The sequence below is a fragment of the Pteropus vampyrus genome, unplaced genomic scaffold (genome assembly GCF_000151845.1).
Source record: "Pteropus vampyrus isolate Shadow unplaced genomic scaffold, Pvam_2.0 Scaffold55, whole genome shotgun sequence".
NCBI classification, from domain to species: domain Eukaryota; kingdom Metazoa; phylum Chordata; class Mammalia; order Chiroptera; family Pteropodidae; genus Pteropus; species Pteropus vampyrus.
The window spans coordinates 3,006,151-3,023,340 of NW_011888836.1; the positions used below are offsets into that span (position 1 = coordinate 3,006,151).

At 39.3% G+C, this 17,190-nt stretch overlaps 1 protein-coding gene across 4 annotated transcripts in view; it reads left to right on the forward strand.

Annotated features, from left to right (window-relative positions):
• Window positions 1-17,190, forward strand: part of ZNF521 (zinc finger protein 521) — a 269,739-nt gene that overhangs the window by 1,182 nt on the left and 251,367 nt on the right. For 2 of the 4 annotated variants that reach the window (XR_002780401.1, XM_023530847.1), the window contains exon 2: window positions 113-153. The exons of 1 other annotated variant lie outside the window; for it this stretch is intronic. Coding sequence is in view for 2 of the 3 variants with exons in the window: in XM_023530847.1 (XP_023386615.1) it covers window positions 114-153 (40 nt within the window). In the remaining variant the exon portion in view is untranslated. Of the gene's footprint in view, window positions 1-66; window positions 154-17,190 lie in introns of all 4 variants that reach the window. One more of the 4 variants, XM_023530848.1, reaches the window with a different exon arrangement.

A 17,190-nucleotide genomic window follows, 5' to 3' on the forward strand; every position in this document is an offset into this window, starting at 1 on the left:
AGGGAGGCCGAGCGGAGGGCGCGAGGCGCCGCGGCGCGAGGGGCGCGCGGCCACGAGGAAGTGTAGTTTCTTACAGGGCTGAATTGAAACAACTTCAGCTGTTTGCTTTTAGGATGTCTCGCCGCAAGCAAGCGAAACCGAGATCCCTCAAAGGTAAGGAGGACTCCCCCTCACCCCCGCCCCGCTTTCCTCCCCCAGCCGTGAGTGTCACTGTGGGTAGCGGAGCGAGGGCTGCGTGGCCGCGAGGCGTGAGCGCGCGTGAGTGTGAGTGTGAGTGCGGGGGCGCGCGCGTTCCCCTCCCCGTTTAGCCCCCAGGTGGAGTGAGGGTGATGTTTCGGGGCGGGGGGGTTAAGACGGGAGGAGGATCCCCAAATGGGGCGGTGGTAGAAAGTGGGCGAGAAAAGACAACCAGAAAAAAAAAAAAAGAAAAATCATCCTGAGGGGGAGGAAAAAAAAATCCTCCGAGCTCTACATCTGGGCAGGAGGAAAAAGTTTCTGTTCTGTGTTTTCGCAAAGAATAAATATGCAAAACCGTGCGGTGCTGCTTTTTTCCTTTCTTTGGAAGAAGAAAAAAGTCACCTCGGAGCGGGGGGAAGCGGCTTCTGCTCATTAAAAACGTGGCCCCGGGTCCCGGCCGCGCCAGGGCGAGGACACAACAGCCGCCGCCTCCACCCCGCCTGCGCCCCGCTCGGGTTCACCTCGGCGCGCAGCCCGTGTAAACAATCGCGGGGAGCCGGGCCCCGGCCCCCTGCTCCCGCGTCCCCCGCTCTAGCTCCGGAGAACCTCTCTTGGCCGTTCCGAGAAAGTTGACCACCCCCTCACCCCTACTCCTCCCTGCCGCCCCCTTTGGTCTTTGGCTTTTCGTGCTGGGCTCCAGCTCCCCTTCGTCCTGGTTAGAGCGGGAAGTTTGCGGATTGCGTACGGGGGCATTTTGGGGGCGCACTGGCTGGCTGCTGCGGCAGGGTGGGGGGCGGGGGACACTGAAGTTATTGATCTGGTGGCTGTGGTGGAATGTGGCGACGAGAGTCACGTGGCGGCCTCCTCCTCTCCTGGGCCGCCTCCTCTTCCACCTTCCCGAGCCTCCTCCCGGGGAAGCCGGGGGCGGGCGGCCGCGGGGAGTCGGGAGGTCCGGCGCTCCGAGGCCGAGAGCGGGGGTGGGCGAGCGGCGCAGCGCGAGCACCGGAGGAGGTGCGGGTAGAGCAGGCATGGAATCAGGCGATGGCATGGGGCGACAGCTGGAGGCGGCGGAGGCGCCCCGCGACCCCGGAGGCGGAGGACAAAGGGCGGCTTGTGCGCCCGCAGGGTCCCGCCGAGGTCGGTGCGGCCCGGCTCCGCCCTCCGGTCCCCGGCGGCGCAGCATCCTCTTCCTCCTCCGCGGCCCGGGCCCCGGCGTCCGGGGGCCCCTGTTCCTGCCACCCGTCTCCCGATTCTGCCGCCAGCCCGGGGGAGGGGTGGGCAGAGCCCGGCACCCCACGCCTCCCGGTCTCGGACTGATGTGTATTTATGAACTCGATTAACGGAGTCTTCACCGCACACACAAAGCCCTTTCTTCTCCTGGGAAGGGACGGAGTGGGGGAGGGCCTCGCAGATTGGAACGCTTTCTTTTTTCCTGAAGCACGGGAGAAGTTTTAGTTTGTAAACGAGATGAATCACTGACATGTGCCTTGAAACAGCTTTTGTGGTGATTTATATTCACGTGGGCCCCACATTTTCTGTGAAAATCAAGACGTAGGGCCTGAAAGATTCAAGGGTCGATAGCGAAAAAAATAAACGCCGCGGGCGTGCGCGGGTGTCAGGGTAACCGTGGACCACGCTCGCGTGTCGGGGGGACTTGCCGGGAGACTCTTGGCTTCCTGAAAAGTCGCGCTGAGCGAAGTACCAGGACAAACCTCTTCCGAGTCACTTGGAAAGAAGAACTTTACGAGTTTGATGGGATAGCGCTTGGTGTTTGTCAGCCCGGTTTAGAGGGCTGCAAAGGCTTCTGTTCAGTAATTTGGGAGGTTTTTTATCTTTAAAAAGTTTATTGAAGTTTGCTCAGTTGGTAGTTTTGCTCATCCGTAGCCTCCGAGTATTCAGTTCACCTGCCTTTGGAATGAATTCACACTGAAAGTTCTGTTGATTGTGGGTGCAAGTGTTCCCTGTGCTTCCTAAAGGGGATGTATTCTCTCCCACATAGGATTTTATGGGCAGCAAGAGAAGCCGTCAGTTGGCGGTATTCGCAGGGCAGTATTGGATAAGTCGAATTGCGAGATAATCTGGGACCAAGATCTGTGCATTCTTAAGCGAATAAGCAAAAAGTTGCAAGTGAAATGAGCAAAGAGGGCATTTTTTTCTTTTGTTATATTGTCATATTGCAAAAATATTCAAATATCTTCTCCATGAAGACACACATTATCTGTGTTTCAACTGCCAGGCTCTAAATAAAATATTTACATTAAAAACAAAGATTTAGCTTCCATTTATTGTGTAGGCAGAGAACGCGGTGGTGTTCTCTATCAGCTTTTTGGACGACTCCCAGAACTAATGGCCTCAGGTGGGCTAGCTGAGCTTTGGGGGTGAGCAGCTGAAGACAGGAATAAAAATAGTACAGTTCTCACTAAAGAGTGGGTTTGTTTTTCTTCAGGGTGTGCATTTACCTAGAAAAATACATATTTAGATAAGCGATGTCAGATGAGTAATCGTGATATTAGTAACGGTTTTGGACAAGTAGAATGGCATTCTAGGTGGCTCTTGTTAAATACCTTACCTTTTCTTCACTTATTTTCATTTCCTGTGTCTTCCAGGAAGGGTCTCCATTTTTCAAAATGTGTTTTAGGAGTTCTGAGTATGTGGATTCTGCCCATTGTATTGTTCAGAAGGTCATACTTGGATCATAGAAAAGCCAGGGACATATTATGACAAATCTCCTGGCATCATAATGATAATAAGCAATGAGCAACACTTTGCAATCAGTAGGCATAAAAAGGCAACCTTTATTTAAGTTTCTTCTCTTATGAAGAACTGATGAGTAGTTCTGCAAGTAAGAGATAAAAATTCTGATTTTATTAGATGAGTGACAGTATTTCAAAACCTTGCAGATTACTTTATACTAACTTGAAGGAGGCATTGGAAACCATAAAAATGCAATGTGCCCTTCTAAATAAAACACGAAGTTCTGCATGCAATTTCCAACTTGTCTCCTACATGGATATTATTACTTCAACAGGCAAGATTTAAAAGATATTTCTGATATGGCTGTCGCTTTTGATATCGTAATTAGAAACTTGTATCTCAGGGGAGTAGTTTACATAAGGCAGGTAGAAACATTAAAACAAAATGACAGTTAAGTTAGGAGTTTTTGTTTTCACCCAAATGCTTAACAATAAGGAATACCAGGAAGTTCTATTAATAGTTGAATTTATTTGGGGTATTCTCATAAATTAAGTATTTTGAATGAATAATTACATTGACTTAAACATTCTGTAGGGTTTTTGTTTGTAGCAAACTTTAGTGTAATTGTCCTAATAACCCCCTCCTGGGGGTGCTAGGTTTCTGGTGCAATGGAGCTTGGTCTTCTTACCTCCTCTAAAGTGCATTAAAACTGTTGAAAACACCAAAAAGATTCATTTTTCTACTTGTGAAAGCTGCAAAATAGAATTTGAAACATGAAACTCTTGTATTCCTTTGCCTCTCAAAGCCCTAGCATCAAAATTCTCTCAGCTCACATACAAAGTTGAGAAACTTATTCTGTCCTTAAGCTAGGAACCTTCAGGATAACCTTTCCATTTAATGAAACAAAATTTTTGCTTTTTGTTCGGGGATTACAAAGTACAGTAGCTAGGATTACATATACCTTGTTTGTTGTAATTAAAGTATACTTGTCTGATTAAAAAAACATTCTGCAACAATGTTATTACAAAGCAATTAAAACTTAAACATTAAAGTTAACATTAGTAAGTTTAAATAGCTCTGTTATAGTATTTATTTAGAGGCAATATTTAGAGGCATGGATGAACCGACAAGTGAGTCACCCTTTCTACTCCATTTGTATTATTTGGATATTTATCTCAATTCCTGAGAGTAGACATGGTGTTTGAGTAGATTACTTGACTGAAAATAGTTCTGCTGTCAGCTTGTTTTTAGAGGCAGCAAATCAGTGGCATCAAATTGGTCAATTGTGACCTATATCTATTTTTCTTGCTGGTTCTTTATTTCTTGTGGTGCTTCTCTGATGGAAGTTTCTCAGCCATTTTACCAGATAAAAACAATTTTTTTGAAATTTACTCCAAAAAGCACTGTAAGAAGGAAAAAGTGGTCCACTACATAAAGGTGTGATATATTCAGTAAGAGCCAAGTTATAAAGCTGGGAAGGAGAGAGGGGAGCACTTAGACATTTAAATGGCCAAGTTAAACACAATACACAATTAGGGTATCTGGACCCTCAGGTGTTCATAAACCCATACCAGGGGCCTGTAGAGAGAAATCGTGGGAACCAGGGAGAAAGAGAGCCCCAAAAGTGCCTTGTTTAAGTTGGCTGTCACAGTAGCTAACCCTTTGTAACTTGGCACATTTAGAATTTATCACACTTATGACTGACCTTTTTCCTTTTTCCCATTTACCTTCTTTTGTACTTACAAAGTTTTTTTTTTTTTTTTAAGAAGTCATTTATTTAGAAATATAATGAAGTGGCAAAACTTCAGCTCTCGATTTAAAGAAGAAATGTAAACTGTAGAATCTGAGTGAAAAGGCAATGGATTTTAAGTCTATAACCTTTTGAAAGTCAGAAAACTTATCTATTAGGTTGTATTCTCTAGTGGAAAAGCTCTTGAAATTGTAGGTGTTAAAAAAGCCACTGCAGGGAGTTTGTCCTAGCCCCTAAACTTAATAGAAACGTTAAACTCTCCAGTCCTTACTTAAACACTTTTTTTCCCCCCAAAGACAATATATTTTCTTATAGGTAGACAGGTGAAGTATAACAACACAGAAAAAAAGAACATGGTTCCCTTACACTCCATCGCCATGTGTTTTATTTCTTAAGAAAATAACCTCACCCCACTAGAGAATCAGTTTTGGTTTTGGAAATGATGCCATAGTAGGAAAAATAAAAGCCCTGAATTTTGTGCGAAAAGACAGTTGCATTAAAACAGTTTAATAGTTTGCTTTTAATTAAAAAATTAAAACATAGCTTTTCTCTCAGTTATTTTTACATAAGTTAAGCAAGCGTGACTCCATTTTTTAATAACTAGATTTTAACTTAAGGTAAGTTTTTAAAAAGATATTAAGAATGTATCTGTATATGTGTATGTATATATATTTTTCATGAGTGTGAGCACAAAATGCTCTACTAATTGTGCGGCACATAGCAATGTAGGCTTTTACTTTTGGATTTAGATGCTAGAAAGCCTGATTATTGGAAACACTGCAGAAGCTCAGTGTTTGACATCCATACCCACTTCAGACAGTTGCCGTAGTACTTCTATTCATCTATCAAGCAGTGACTGTTTCTTCCCTCTATCACCTCTAAATTATACTGACTAGATGCTGAAGTCATTAAATTGATTATAGTCCAATCAGTAGACAATCCGACATAAACAAAAACAGCAATTACAGTTGGCAAGAATCCCATGAGTGCGAGTCAAAGTTCCAAAACTGATGGTCCAGTGAGTCTTTTCCAAAACGCCGGTTTCATGATTTCCACAGTTCTGGCAGCATCTTCTTAGAGGGAGGGCACAAAAATTCATAAGATTCCACTTGGCCTTAAAAACAAAAACATCTGTTTGATGCATGAGTGGATTGTTGGCTTTTATTCATCCAGCCAAAAAAGGGCAAAAATAGGATATTGAACATAAAAGCATACCTGTAAAAATGAAGTTACAAAGGGATTTGAGATTAGCAGCTTTTTATAAAGCAAGCTGTTAATACTTTTCCTTTTTTGTTTTGCCAGAATATTCCCACATCTCTTGAAATCTATTGTAGTAATTGACAGCAGTGACGTCTAACAGCAATGACAAAATTTTTCAACTTTTTGGTTCCACTAATTATACTTAGTGCTTTTTACGTGCTTATTTGGATCATTGCAAGTCTTGTAGCATATTTATAGGATAATTTCTCTTTTATCTCATAGGAACATTTTTGCTCCCTTTTATTTCTAAAGGAAGTCTGTGAGAATTGGCTACTCTGTTAAATTCTAGTGAAATACTTGTTGACATAAGTTGAAATGTAATATTAAGTATATTTGCTTGAGTTTTCATTTTGATGTAAAACCATGCAATGAGGAGAAAGAGGTTTTGATAGTAGAAAAGAGCAATTCTACCAAAATGAGTTAAGAATTTTATGAAAGGTCTGTTTTTCCTATTACTGTGCTTTATTAATTCATCTGACAGAATTCACATTGCTGGCTTAATGTCATTAATCCTGTTGCCATAGAATACGTTCCTTATGGCTGGATTTAATAGGTACCACATTAAGTTTTTAGTTATTTTTTAAGAGAGAAAACCATTTTAAGACTTGCATGTTACACTTGTAACATATTTTAGCAGCCTTATGGATTGTTAAAAATGTAAATGTTGTCATTGGTAATATGCTAAAAATGCTTTTGAATTGAATGAGATTTTGATACCAAGGGTCTCTGGCTAAGTATTTTCCCAGAGACCTTTTGGTATCAGGATTTTCTCCATTGACTCCTGTTGTGTTGTCAAAGGTTAAAGTTAGTTGAGGGTGGGGGATGCATGAAACTTTCTAATCCCATTTCAATTAAATCTGAAATATGTTTCTGTTTTTTTTTTGCTTGGGGATTACAAGGTACAGTAGGTAGGATTACATATACCTTGTTTGTTGTAATGAAAGTATACTTACCTGATTTAAAAAAAAAACATTCTGCAACAATGTTATTACAAAGCAATTAAAACTTAAACATTAAAGTTTACATTAGTAAGTTTAAATAGTTCTGTTATAGTATTAATCAAATAGTGTAAGGAAAGCTTTTAAATGGTTTAAATAATTATGCAACTCTTGGCATAAAAGCCTGACACAAGATAAATCTTTGAAAACTAAGTAGACTCATGTCCTTTTTTTTTTTTTTTAATTTAATTTTAGGCAGCTTGAGCTTTTAGCATGCATCACATTCTACCTCTAGTATAGGTAATTATGCCAGTTTAGTAATTATTAGAGATGAAAGAAATTCAGTAAGATACAAATTCTTTAAAACTTCAGTAGCTTCAGTTTTAGCAGGGATAATAATCAGGCAGCAGTTATCCAACTGCCTGGGGACCCTGCCACAGCTACATAGGGCTGATTTTGGGGGTATCGTTATTATGGCAGCACATGCAATGGGCATTCCTACTCTAGATATCTGATTGTAGAGTTTTGTAATTTGGTCTTAAAAAAAAAAAATCCAGATATAGATTCAAATATGACTGCCTAGAAACTCCCCTTTCTTAAAACATTAAAAAAAAATAATAAAGGCATACATTTAAAAATTATTGTAGGACATCATATATTTTAATTTCATGGGATGGGAAATGCTTTGAAAAATGTATATCTAAAATTGTCAATTGCATGTATGTATGTGTTGAGAATGCGTTGAGCATTTTAAGTCTTTTCAAATGAAGATGATTTAGTTTGGAAACCTACTATTCATACATGAGAATAGCTCTCAAGCTAAATCTGGTCAAGTGATTGCCATTCAGAATATTCATTCTCATAATAATGTAGTTTGTTAGAATTGCATTTTGGTATTATGGTTACAATATAAATTTTTTTTTACATATGTGAAACCAAAAAGTTTCAGCCCCTCAGTTATCACAACTCAGTATGAGATAAGCACATAAATGATATACACACATGCAAACATACTCTTTCTGTTTAAAGTACATTTTGATTAGCAAATCCATAAGTGTTAATTACTTTTTAAGGGACAAATTGGATTGAGTTGGATTTTGCCTAATAAATATTGGTGTCATTGTAAGGAACATAATTTCCTTTTAAAATTAAAAATCACTTTACCATTGAGGGCCATTATTTCATGATTTTTATTACCTTCTCCTTTCTTTCTTATGTTTGGCTTTTTCCAAAATTTCTTATCCCATCAGTGTTTTCTGAGAGAGATATCAATACGGAAACTTATTTACCTGATGGAAACAAAGGAGATATGTGGCTCTCATTCTCACGTACAGACAGTCCCATATGTTCATACAGAATACATTGGTGAAAACAATTGGAGAGGTCAGGAGTCCACAAGGTGAACTATAAATTGCTGTACTTATGGGGATGCTGTGACCAGGAAGCTAAAATGTATTACAGTATTTTAAACTATATATTGACTTTTAGAAACAAATTCTAGCATTTCATACATGTTCTTTAATATAATTCCCTTCTTTCACAATAGAACCAGATTAGGTCTAGTAAGTGCATCAGTAAGACTAAATAGAAATTGCTTTCCGTGTTCCTAATGATTTAGCTTGTCTCAATTGTTTTAAGTTGTGATAGCGTAAGTAGAAATATGCTATCACTAGTGATAGCGTAAGTAGAAATATGCTATCACTAGTATCACACTTTTAGCTTTTCTTATTTTTATACATAAAAAAAGGCAATTAAGTATTTACAAACAACACTCTACCAAGTATTAATGAAGCCAGTAGAAGTATTGGCTGGAAGGTGGTGTCATCATGTTTTATTCATCAGCTAATGTGTGGAGTCTGAAGTTGCTGCATGTATTCTGTAGGGTGGTTTGGGGCTGTCCATGTGCAATATGCAAAGCAAAGTTAGATGCACTTTTTGCAGACATGAGGCAAGAGTTAAAAAGAACTATAGACTCAAGGGAATGCATATTAATTCCTGGAAAGGGTTGAGAATAAAATGGAAATGATTAGTTATGATAGTAAGTGTTGTGTCTTAGATGGCGGTTTGAGTGGGGAGATGGTTGCAGAGTGGAAAGGGCACAGGGGCAAGCTCTGATTTGCTTTCTGTACTTTTTGGCAAGCCACTTATCCTCTGTTTTCTAAGATTCACATTTCCTCTCTGTAAAATGAGGGGGCTCATTTCGTCATTTAAAAAGGTTTTTTTTCTTTCAATGCTTGTTTCATCCCAGGCACTGTACTAAGTTCTGAGAATTCAGTTGTGGACTAAACAGACATAGCCTTGCTCTTATGAAAGTTATGGTCTAGAAAACTGGACGAGACTTTTAAATATCTTCCATTGCTTTTTAATTTGGGGAAGGAAGCAATGCAATTCGAGAGAAGGAGATACGTGTATGTAGTTTATTCACTTTTTCATCAGGTTAAGTGGGTCAGTTAAAAAAGTTAGATAACATAGGTTTCCAAAACATGTTTGGTACCGAAACTGTGGCAAGCTAACTTTTTAAGAATGGCGAGTTATGTTTTCTTTTAGAATTAAAAGATAAATATGCTCACTTGAACTGCAACTGTTAAATACAATACATAGAATATTTATTTCCAACCCTTTTGGATTCACATCACTGATTTTTAAATATCTTTTACCCTCCTAAAAGATTAGATAACATTTTTGAAAGTTAATTGTGTGATGTTAATGTTTATTTAAAAAACTTTCAAGGAATTGATGACATTCTTTAAGATAATTGGAGCCTCTTGGAGAATTTAAATGACATTGATATTTAAAAACCTCAAAACTAAAATTCAGGTAGGGATCCTTGCTACATAAAAATGAAGTGAAATAAGTCACAAGGAATTCATTCCATTAAATATTCAGGAATAGAATACTAAAGAATAAGACATGGTGATATTGACAAGTCCATAGCTCAAGTTTGATCATTTTTTCCCTGGGAGACAGGTGAATGCTTTCAAACAAACTTTTACAGAATCATAAATCCTAAACATAAGACTGTTTAGGGATAATGATCTTGGGTGTCTTGATGATCTTCATGTTCAAAGATGTGAGTGCTGAATGAATGGTGATGGTGTAGTGTAACTGACCGAAGAAAAAGATGATCAACATGAAATCCCTTTTGTCTCCTCCAAAATCATATAGGTCATTTACATAAGTATTGCATCATTATACCCAATTTTTAATCTTCAAAATAAAACCATTACAAGATAATAACACCATTTTATAGCTCCCATTAAATGTAACTGTTTTTTATACTTACTGATTTGCATATTTAAAACCCAGTATGAGTGTGATGGCTGTGCACAGACCCCTGGAATAGCCTCCAAGCTCTGTTTTTGCCTATATGTCCCTGTCCCTCAGGCTAGGAAAGTGCTTAGCTAGGTGCCTGACTTATACTAAGTGCTCAGTAAACTTTAGTAGAACCAAATCACTTTATTTTTTATGAAATGAATGACTTCTGTGTTCCCTTCCATCTCTAACATTGTAGAATTCTCATATTGAGAAATTTTAATTCTTACAAGTTGATCAATAATTCATATTAATGGGGCAGGCATGCTTTTTAAATTGTGAACTTGATTGAGTTGTAGCTGATGGAACAAAATCAAACAAACGGGTTAGATGGTCTTTCCATTATGATTTCTTGTCCAGAACTAATACAGAACTAACAATTTACGTAACTAATATAGAAGGACACTTGTATTACACCCGGATCCCTTCTCAGGGCCTTTATGAAGAATCTGACTCTGTTCAAGTCCTGGCATTTCCATGGAGTAGTTTGCAGCTTCTAGATGAGAGCCTCAGGCCAGTGACCAATTCTCCTCGCTAGGAGTTTGTCATATCGCTGGGAACAACCCTTATAGCAGCAGCTGCTTTGCGCTAGAAATTGTGTGTATGTGTGTGTGTGACTAACTCTGTGTTTGCCTGGGTCTCTCGTGGATGTTTGCAGTGGGATGGGTATGAACCTGCAGCAGTACAAATGTTTGAGCCAAGGTCAAAGTGTATTGCTTTAAGGACAGCATTTTAATTTAGTTTGACTTATGTTGGCTAGTCATCTTCAATTCATGTTCATCCGTTTGCCCAAATGCTGATACCATTTTTATATAGCAGCATGTCCCAAACCTTTGATTTTCACAGCTTCACTTTGAACCTCTTCTCAAGTCGGTTTTGTATAATGATAAAGGCTTGAATATTGTTTTCATTTTGTAAGACTCATCTCACATCTCCTGTGAGGCTTCTTTCTGACCCACCTGAATTAAAAGGGCTCTTCTCTTTATTTATTATCCCCTCTGTACCTCATATATCATAGAAATTATGGCTCTTAAGTTTTCTGGTTTGCCGATAAGCCCTTTGAGAGCAGGGTTTTGTGTTTCTTTTCTTTGAATCCTCATAACCTAAAACTAGATGGTAAGCCAACAAATATAGAACTATACAAACAAACGTATTAATTCAGTCATTTTTTTGATCAGATATTTACTACAGATCCACCGTTTACCAATCTGGGAATGGTAGGAGTTGGGGATGTTATGAAGGAGACAGATATGGACTATGTTTTTGTGGAGTTAGAACCAAGCAGTTTCAGGTGCTTGGTTCTAACTAAGGGTACAGTAAGGCAGCAGTCCCCAACATTTCTGGCACCAGGGACCAGTGCTCCTCTGAGAATCTCATGGCCGATGAGATGGAGCTGAGGTGGAGCTGAGACAGTGATGCTAGCACCTGGGAGCAGCTGCAAATACAGATGAAGCTTCTCTCCCTCGTCTGCTGCTCACTTCCTGCTGTGAAGCCCCATTTCTAACAGGCCATGGACCGGTACTGTTCCATGGCCTGGAGGTTAGGGACCCCTGCAGTAAAGAATAAGTCAAACCCAGTTGCTCATGGGGTTCATGGGAACTAACAGTCTATGAAAACATATTTAGATAATTCGTTGTGTCCCACATAATGTTATTTAACTTCAAACTGCACTTCGTTTTGCAATAATAGTATACTTTCAATTCATACAAGTGGTATTTCTTTTATATTACTTGCACACGGCTAACTTGTGTACAGGTTCTGGCCGTCCTTTGTTCACGGACCTGGTTTTCTACTCTAAGAAAGCTACTCTAACTATATCCATTCAGTTTTTAATCACTTAGATCTATTTATTCTTCCAAATATCTGGATTTCTTTTAATTTTTATAGCTGTCTAAATGCTGGATAAACACACTCATTTTGGTATCATAAGACAATTTAACAACTTCCCTTTCCATTTCACCTCATAGATAATTTAGGAAAATATATACATCATATAGTAATATGTTTCTGCTTATGATCTTTGCTGATCTTTGCAAGTTCTTAGCAAAATTCCCACATTAAAGAGCTTAGTAAATACTAGAATATGGCAATGTATCAACAATCCATTAGTATGTTCTGTAATTGAAAATTTACATAGGAAAGCTAGATTTTAAAAACAGTAATCTACCTACCAGCACTTTACTTTTTTCTCTTTTTTTAACTTTTCAACTCATATCTTTTAGACATTTTCTCTAAGTCTCTCTTCATGGTAGTATTATTTATAGAGTCCCACAAAGTAGTCTGTGAGAGGACTTTAAAACTACACATATCCAACCTTTACCACCATCCACATAATCCTTCAAGCCAAGTCTGAGTAAGATGCATCCATACCCTGGACAGAGTAATAATACCCTGCAGCTGCTCTTTAAATATTTGTTCTACAGTTATTTAGAAATCATGGTGATTTTAGTGGTAATGTCCTCAGGCAGCAAACTGGACCATTCTTAGATGGCATTATACATATGTAGGTATCTCAGGTATCTTTTCCCAAACAAAAGTAGGAGCTCTCTACATTGTCCTTCCTAAACGTATTTCCTAGAAATCCCTCCATATCAACACCTAGAACCTCTCCTCTTTATTCTAACAACTCTACACTATCCAGTGTATGGTATTTTGTCATTTATTTAGCCTTTTCCCCACTGGTGGCCATTAGGTTGTTTCTGTTTACTTATTTATTTATATTACTGTTTACAAATGTTGCTTCAGTGAGCATACACACATCCTTGCAGATATGTGTGATTATATATATTGAGTGAATTCCTAAAAATAGGATTTCTGGGTGAAGGGAACATGCATTTACTGTTTTGATAAATATTGCTAGTGTGCCCTCCATAGAGGTAATGCCAGTTCTCACTGCTGTTAGCAGCAGGGTTAGAGAGTAACTACGTTTAAATACTTTAGCTTTGCTAATGTGGCTTGTGAAACAAACTGGTATTTTATTGACATTTTAATTAGCATTTCTATCATTATGAGCATCTTTTCATGTGTTTATACACCATTTGAATTTTCTGTGAATCACCTTTTTATTTTCTTGGTTCTTTTGGCTTTGGTTTGAAAGAGGAGCCCATATTATTAAGAAAATTAGTTTTTGTCTGACTTGTGTATTATGAATATTTTGCCTAAGTTTGCCTTTGTCTTTGTGGGTGGGAATTTTTTTTCTTTTGCCACATAGAAAGTCCTGCCCTTCCCCCGCCTCCGCATCATTCTTTTAGCTCTGTCTTCCTCAGTTACACTTTGTCTGCCCCCCTTTCACCCTTGCGTCCCCAGCACCTAAGCATATTCCTGGAAATATTAGAGGAACTTAGTAAACATTTAGTAAATGGTGGTTAAGATCTTGGGTGTTTAAACAGACTCCCTAGGTTGAAATCCTAACCTGGTTGGCCTTGGGCAAGTTATTAAATCACTTTGAACTACAGTTTTTGTATCTGCAAGCGAGGGTAATAATAGTACCTAATTCATAGAATTGTGAGCATTAAGAGTTAATTCATATAAGCTCTTAGAATAGTATTTGGCAGACAAGAAGTACCTAGTAAATGTGTCTTACTCTTAATCTGAAAGATTTTCTCACTTTGGTAGAGAAATTCTTCATCCCGTGCTTTACAACTCCCCACTCTAGAAAATTCCTATTTGCTATGGTTCATGTTGGGGATTTCGAGGTCTCTGTGTGATTGGTCAGAGCCCTTTCAGAGGCCTGTCTTGGGTGGGTTCTTTGCAGATGACTTTGCTGGTTTCAGTCCTCTGTGGCCAGCCCTTTCACGCTGGCCAAAGCAGTGCTCCACTCCCAGCTCCTCTTTGCTTTGCCAATGTAGAGAGAATTCTGAAAGAAAAATTCCTGCAGAAATTCCAGTTAAAAGAAAATGGAAACATAAAGTGGGGCTAATTAATTTTAGAGCCTCTGTCATCTCTTTGGTAAGTCAGGTCTGTGTCTTTGAGTTCTTTGCAGATAGACCATGCTAATTTGCAAAGGTAGGCTAATTGTTCTTGGGAGAGGAACTAGAGACAAATAATTCACATATCATTATGAAGGTTTAATCATAGTAGATTTATTAATAATCCTTAAATTAAAAAGGTAAATCTGGGCTCAGGTTTACAAAGGAATTAGCCGAACAAGGGCATGATTTTCTACATCACCATACTCATCAGTAAATTTATCTAGAAGCATTTTCTTTAAGGCTTCAGAGAGGAATTTTGTGTTGTTTAGAAGTCCGTGTGAGTATAGAGTGTGAAGAGGAAGGAGAATGCAGGAATGTGTCTGCTCACTGGCCGTTACCTCCTAGTCCTCGGCTGGCTGTGTTTCACTGTTTTAATTTTATGTGAAACCTTATTTGGGGCAGATTGTCAGAAATTTCTCCCCTCAAAATTTCTTCTCCATTCCTTTTTGCAGTTAATCCTAAATTTTGTTTGCTTTATTTTTATTTTTCCTTCCTTCCCTTGCTCATTTAGTCAGCAGTCCTACTCTGTGAGTTCCTGAAATCCCCTAGTCCCCATTCCCAGATTGCTGGGCTCCGGCTGTCCCCTTGGGCTTTAGAAGCCCAGCTTCCGTCACTGCCCGCTGGTTGACCTCAGCACTCATTTGTCTGGTGATGCTCTGTATAGACACTACCATCTCTTTTTATTTTAACTATATTATAACTGTCATCAAGTTGTCTTTCTATACAAAGTCTAAAACCTTAATATATCCAATCAGATGACTTTGAAATATCCACTTATACCTTTTTCTTCAACCTTAATGCTAAATGAAGTGAAAGAAATAGTAATGAAAATCAGAATGGAGAGAGTCAAGAGGGTTGTGTGAGGCCGCTTTTAATGAGTGGAATATCCTTAAATGATAGTAAGTGACAAAAGAAATTTCACTTCAGGATAATTTGAAATAGATATTCCAGAAGACACTTTAGAAAGGATAGATTGGCTAGGTTGGTCGTTTAGTTTCCTGACAGGTCAGCCATAGTGGGGGCTGGAAGTGCTAAGGGACACAATGAGGGGCAGAGTGTTGCAAGTGGGGCAAGGACACTAGAACACCCATCCACCCTGCCGTCACCAAGACCCAAAGAACTTTAGTGTTCCCAGTCACACTGTGACTTTGTGACAGAACAGGGAGGAGCATGTCAGTCTCTTGATTTCTAATTCTAGGAATGACCTTTCACGGCTATACACATAGTGAACTATAGAAGGAGAAGGGACTTTCCCCACTTCTCTCAGACTCTACAGAAGCTAAAATCCTGGGGCCCCCGCTCTGTGAGAATCCTCTCCTTATTCTAGTTTTAGCTGTCAAGGTCTCTGGCTTTTGGTCCTATATGCACAATCGACATGTCCCAGTGAGTTGTCCTGAGGGACCCAGTGTCTGATGGACCTGCATTTGAATCCCACGTCTTATAGGACCTCTTTAAGCCTCAGTTTTCTTACCAATAAAAAGGTAAGAATCTACTTCATAGGATTGATGTATTAGGTAACAAATGTAAAAGGCTTAACAGATATACAGCAAGTCGTTAACTAGTAAACAGCCTTTTGTAATAGATGCAGTTCATGGGGAAGCTGAAGGAACATGCACAGTTTGTCCTCTTTATGTTTCTCTCTTCTGCAAAGTCTTGATGGGTGACACAGTTCTGTGGCTTCCTTGCCTCTGTGTAGAGCAGAAAATCTTTCTCCTTCTGTAGATAGCCTAAGAAGAATTGTGTGAGTTTTTTACTTAAACCCTTAGTCATCACCTTCCACAATAAAAGGTGAGTAATGGAACCGGAGAGGAGGTGAGTTCGCTCTTTGCGTTTTGGCGCCTGTTTAATATTTCTAGAGACACCGCGTAGCTATTTTATTTGATCCTAACTGAATGTTCTGACAGTTATCATTTTCTATTTCATAGGTGAGGAAACTGAGGCAAAGACACTGTGCTCATTCAATTCGCGTGGCTGAAGTAGAAAAGGATTGTAGGTTTCCTGGCGTGAAAATGGGCAGTTCTTAATCTTATAATTTTCAAATAGGAGAAACCAGGGTCAATCTCAAACCAAATTAAGAGGTGGAAATAATTAATCTTCTGGCCACCACATCTCTTCTCTGCAGTTCCATTTTGCTTTAATCATTTAGATCTCAGTTCCCACCCCTAGTTCACTTCTCCCCCCCAAAAAGTTACTTCTACAAGGAAAAATATGATGTGATGATAGTTACACCTGAGAGAGAATCAAAAGCTGTGGAAACCTGAGAAATCCTAAATTGTGTGATTAAAGGCTTTGGCTTCTGATATAAGAATTGCATTCCACAGAAAGCTGATACCAGAGATACCTTAAAAGAGAGTGCGGTGGGTGCTGGAGTGAGGGATCCAGGAGTGCTTTCCCCGTTGCTGGTGAAATCTCAGCAGAAATACCTCCTTACAGAGATTGAGTAGACTTGCAAAGGTCTTCCTCTGGATGCTCTCACTCGAAGGCCAGCTTTGCTAGGGTGGAGCCCACCAGTTTTGTGTTATAGGAAAAAGTGAGTAGTGGTTGTGCCTGCAAAATTATAGCAATGGATCTGACTTTGGTTGAATAGCCTCCTGGTAATGTTACGTTGGCTGTTTTAAATACACTGTGGAGAAGCTAGGGGAAAAACAAATTCATATTCTCCACTGGCAGATTACCATCCTGAAGCAGTGTCTATTTTCTTTCATTTGAGATGTGCCATTTTTTTATACAAATTTTCTTTGTTGCTGTGTGGAGGTGGGCCCACCTGTTAGGGATGGATTATTCCAAGGACCGGTGGAACATTGATGCCATCTGTGGATGGAATTGGGCACAACCCATCACCATTCCTGAAAAAATGACTCCAATTCTGATGTCTCATAAATGGAACTTCAGAAACGGAACATACTTTTCTTTTCTTTTTTAGCTGTGGCTAAATATAAAAAATTTGAAAGAGTTGGATTCTTAAAAATTATAAGCAGCAGTAGAATTGACTAGATTAGTTTCCTTATTATTCTTTTAGAAAATAAGATGAAATCTGGCTTTTTCTGACCCGTCATCTGAGAACATACTCCTTCTCCATGAATATTTA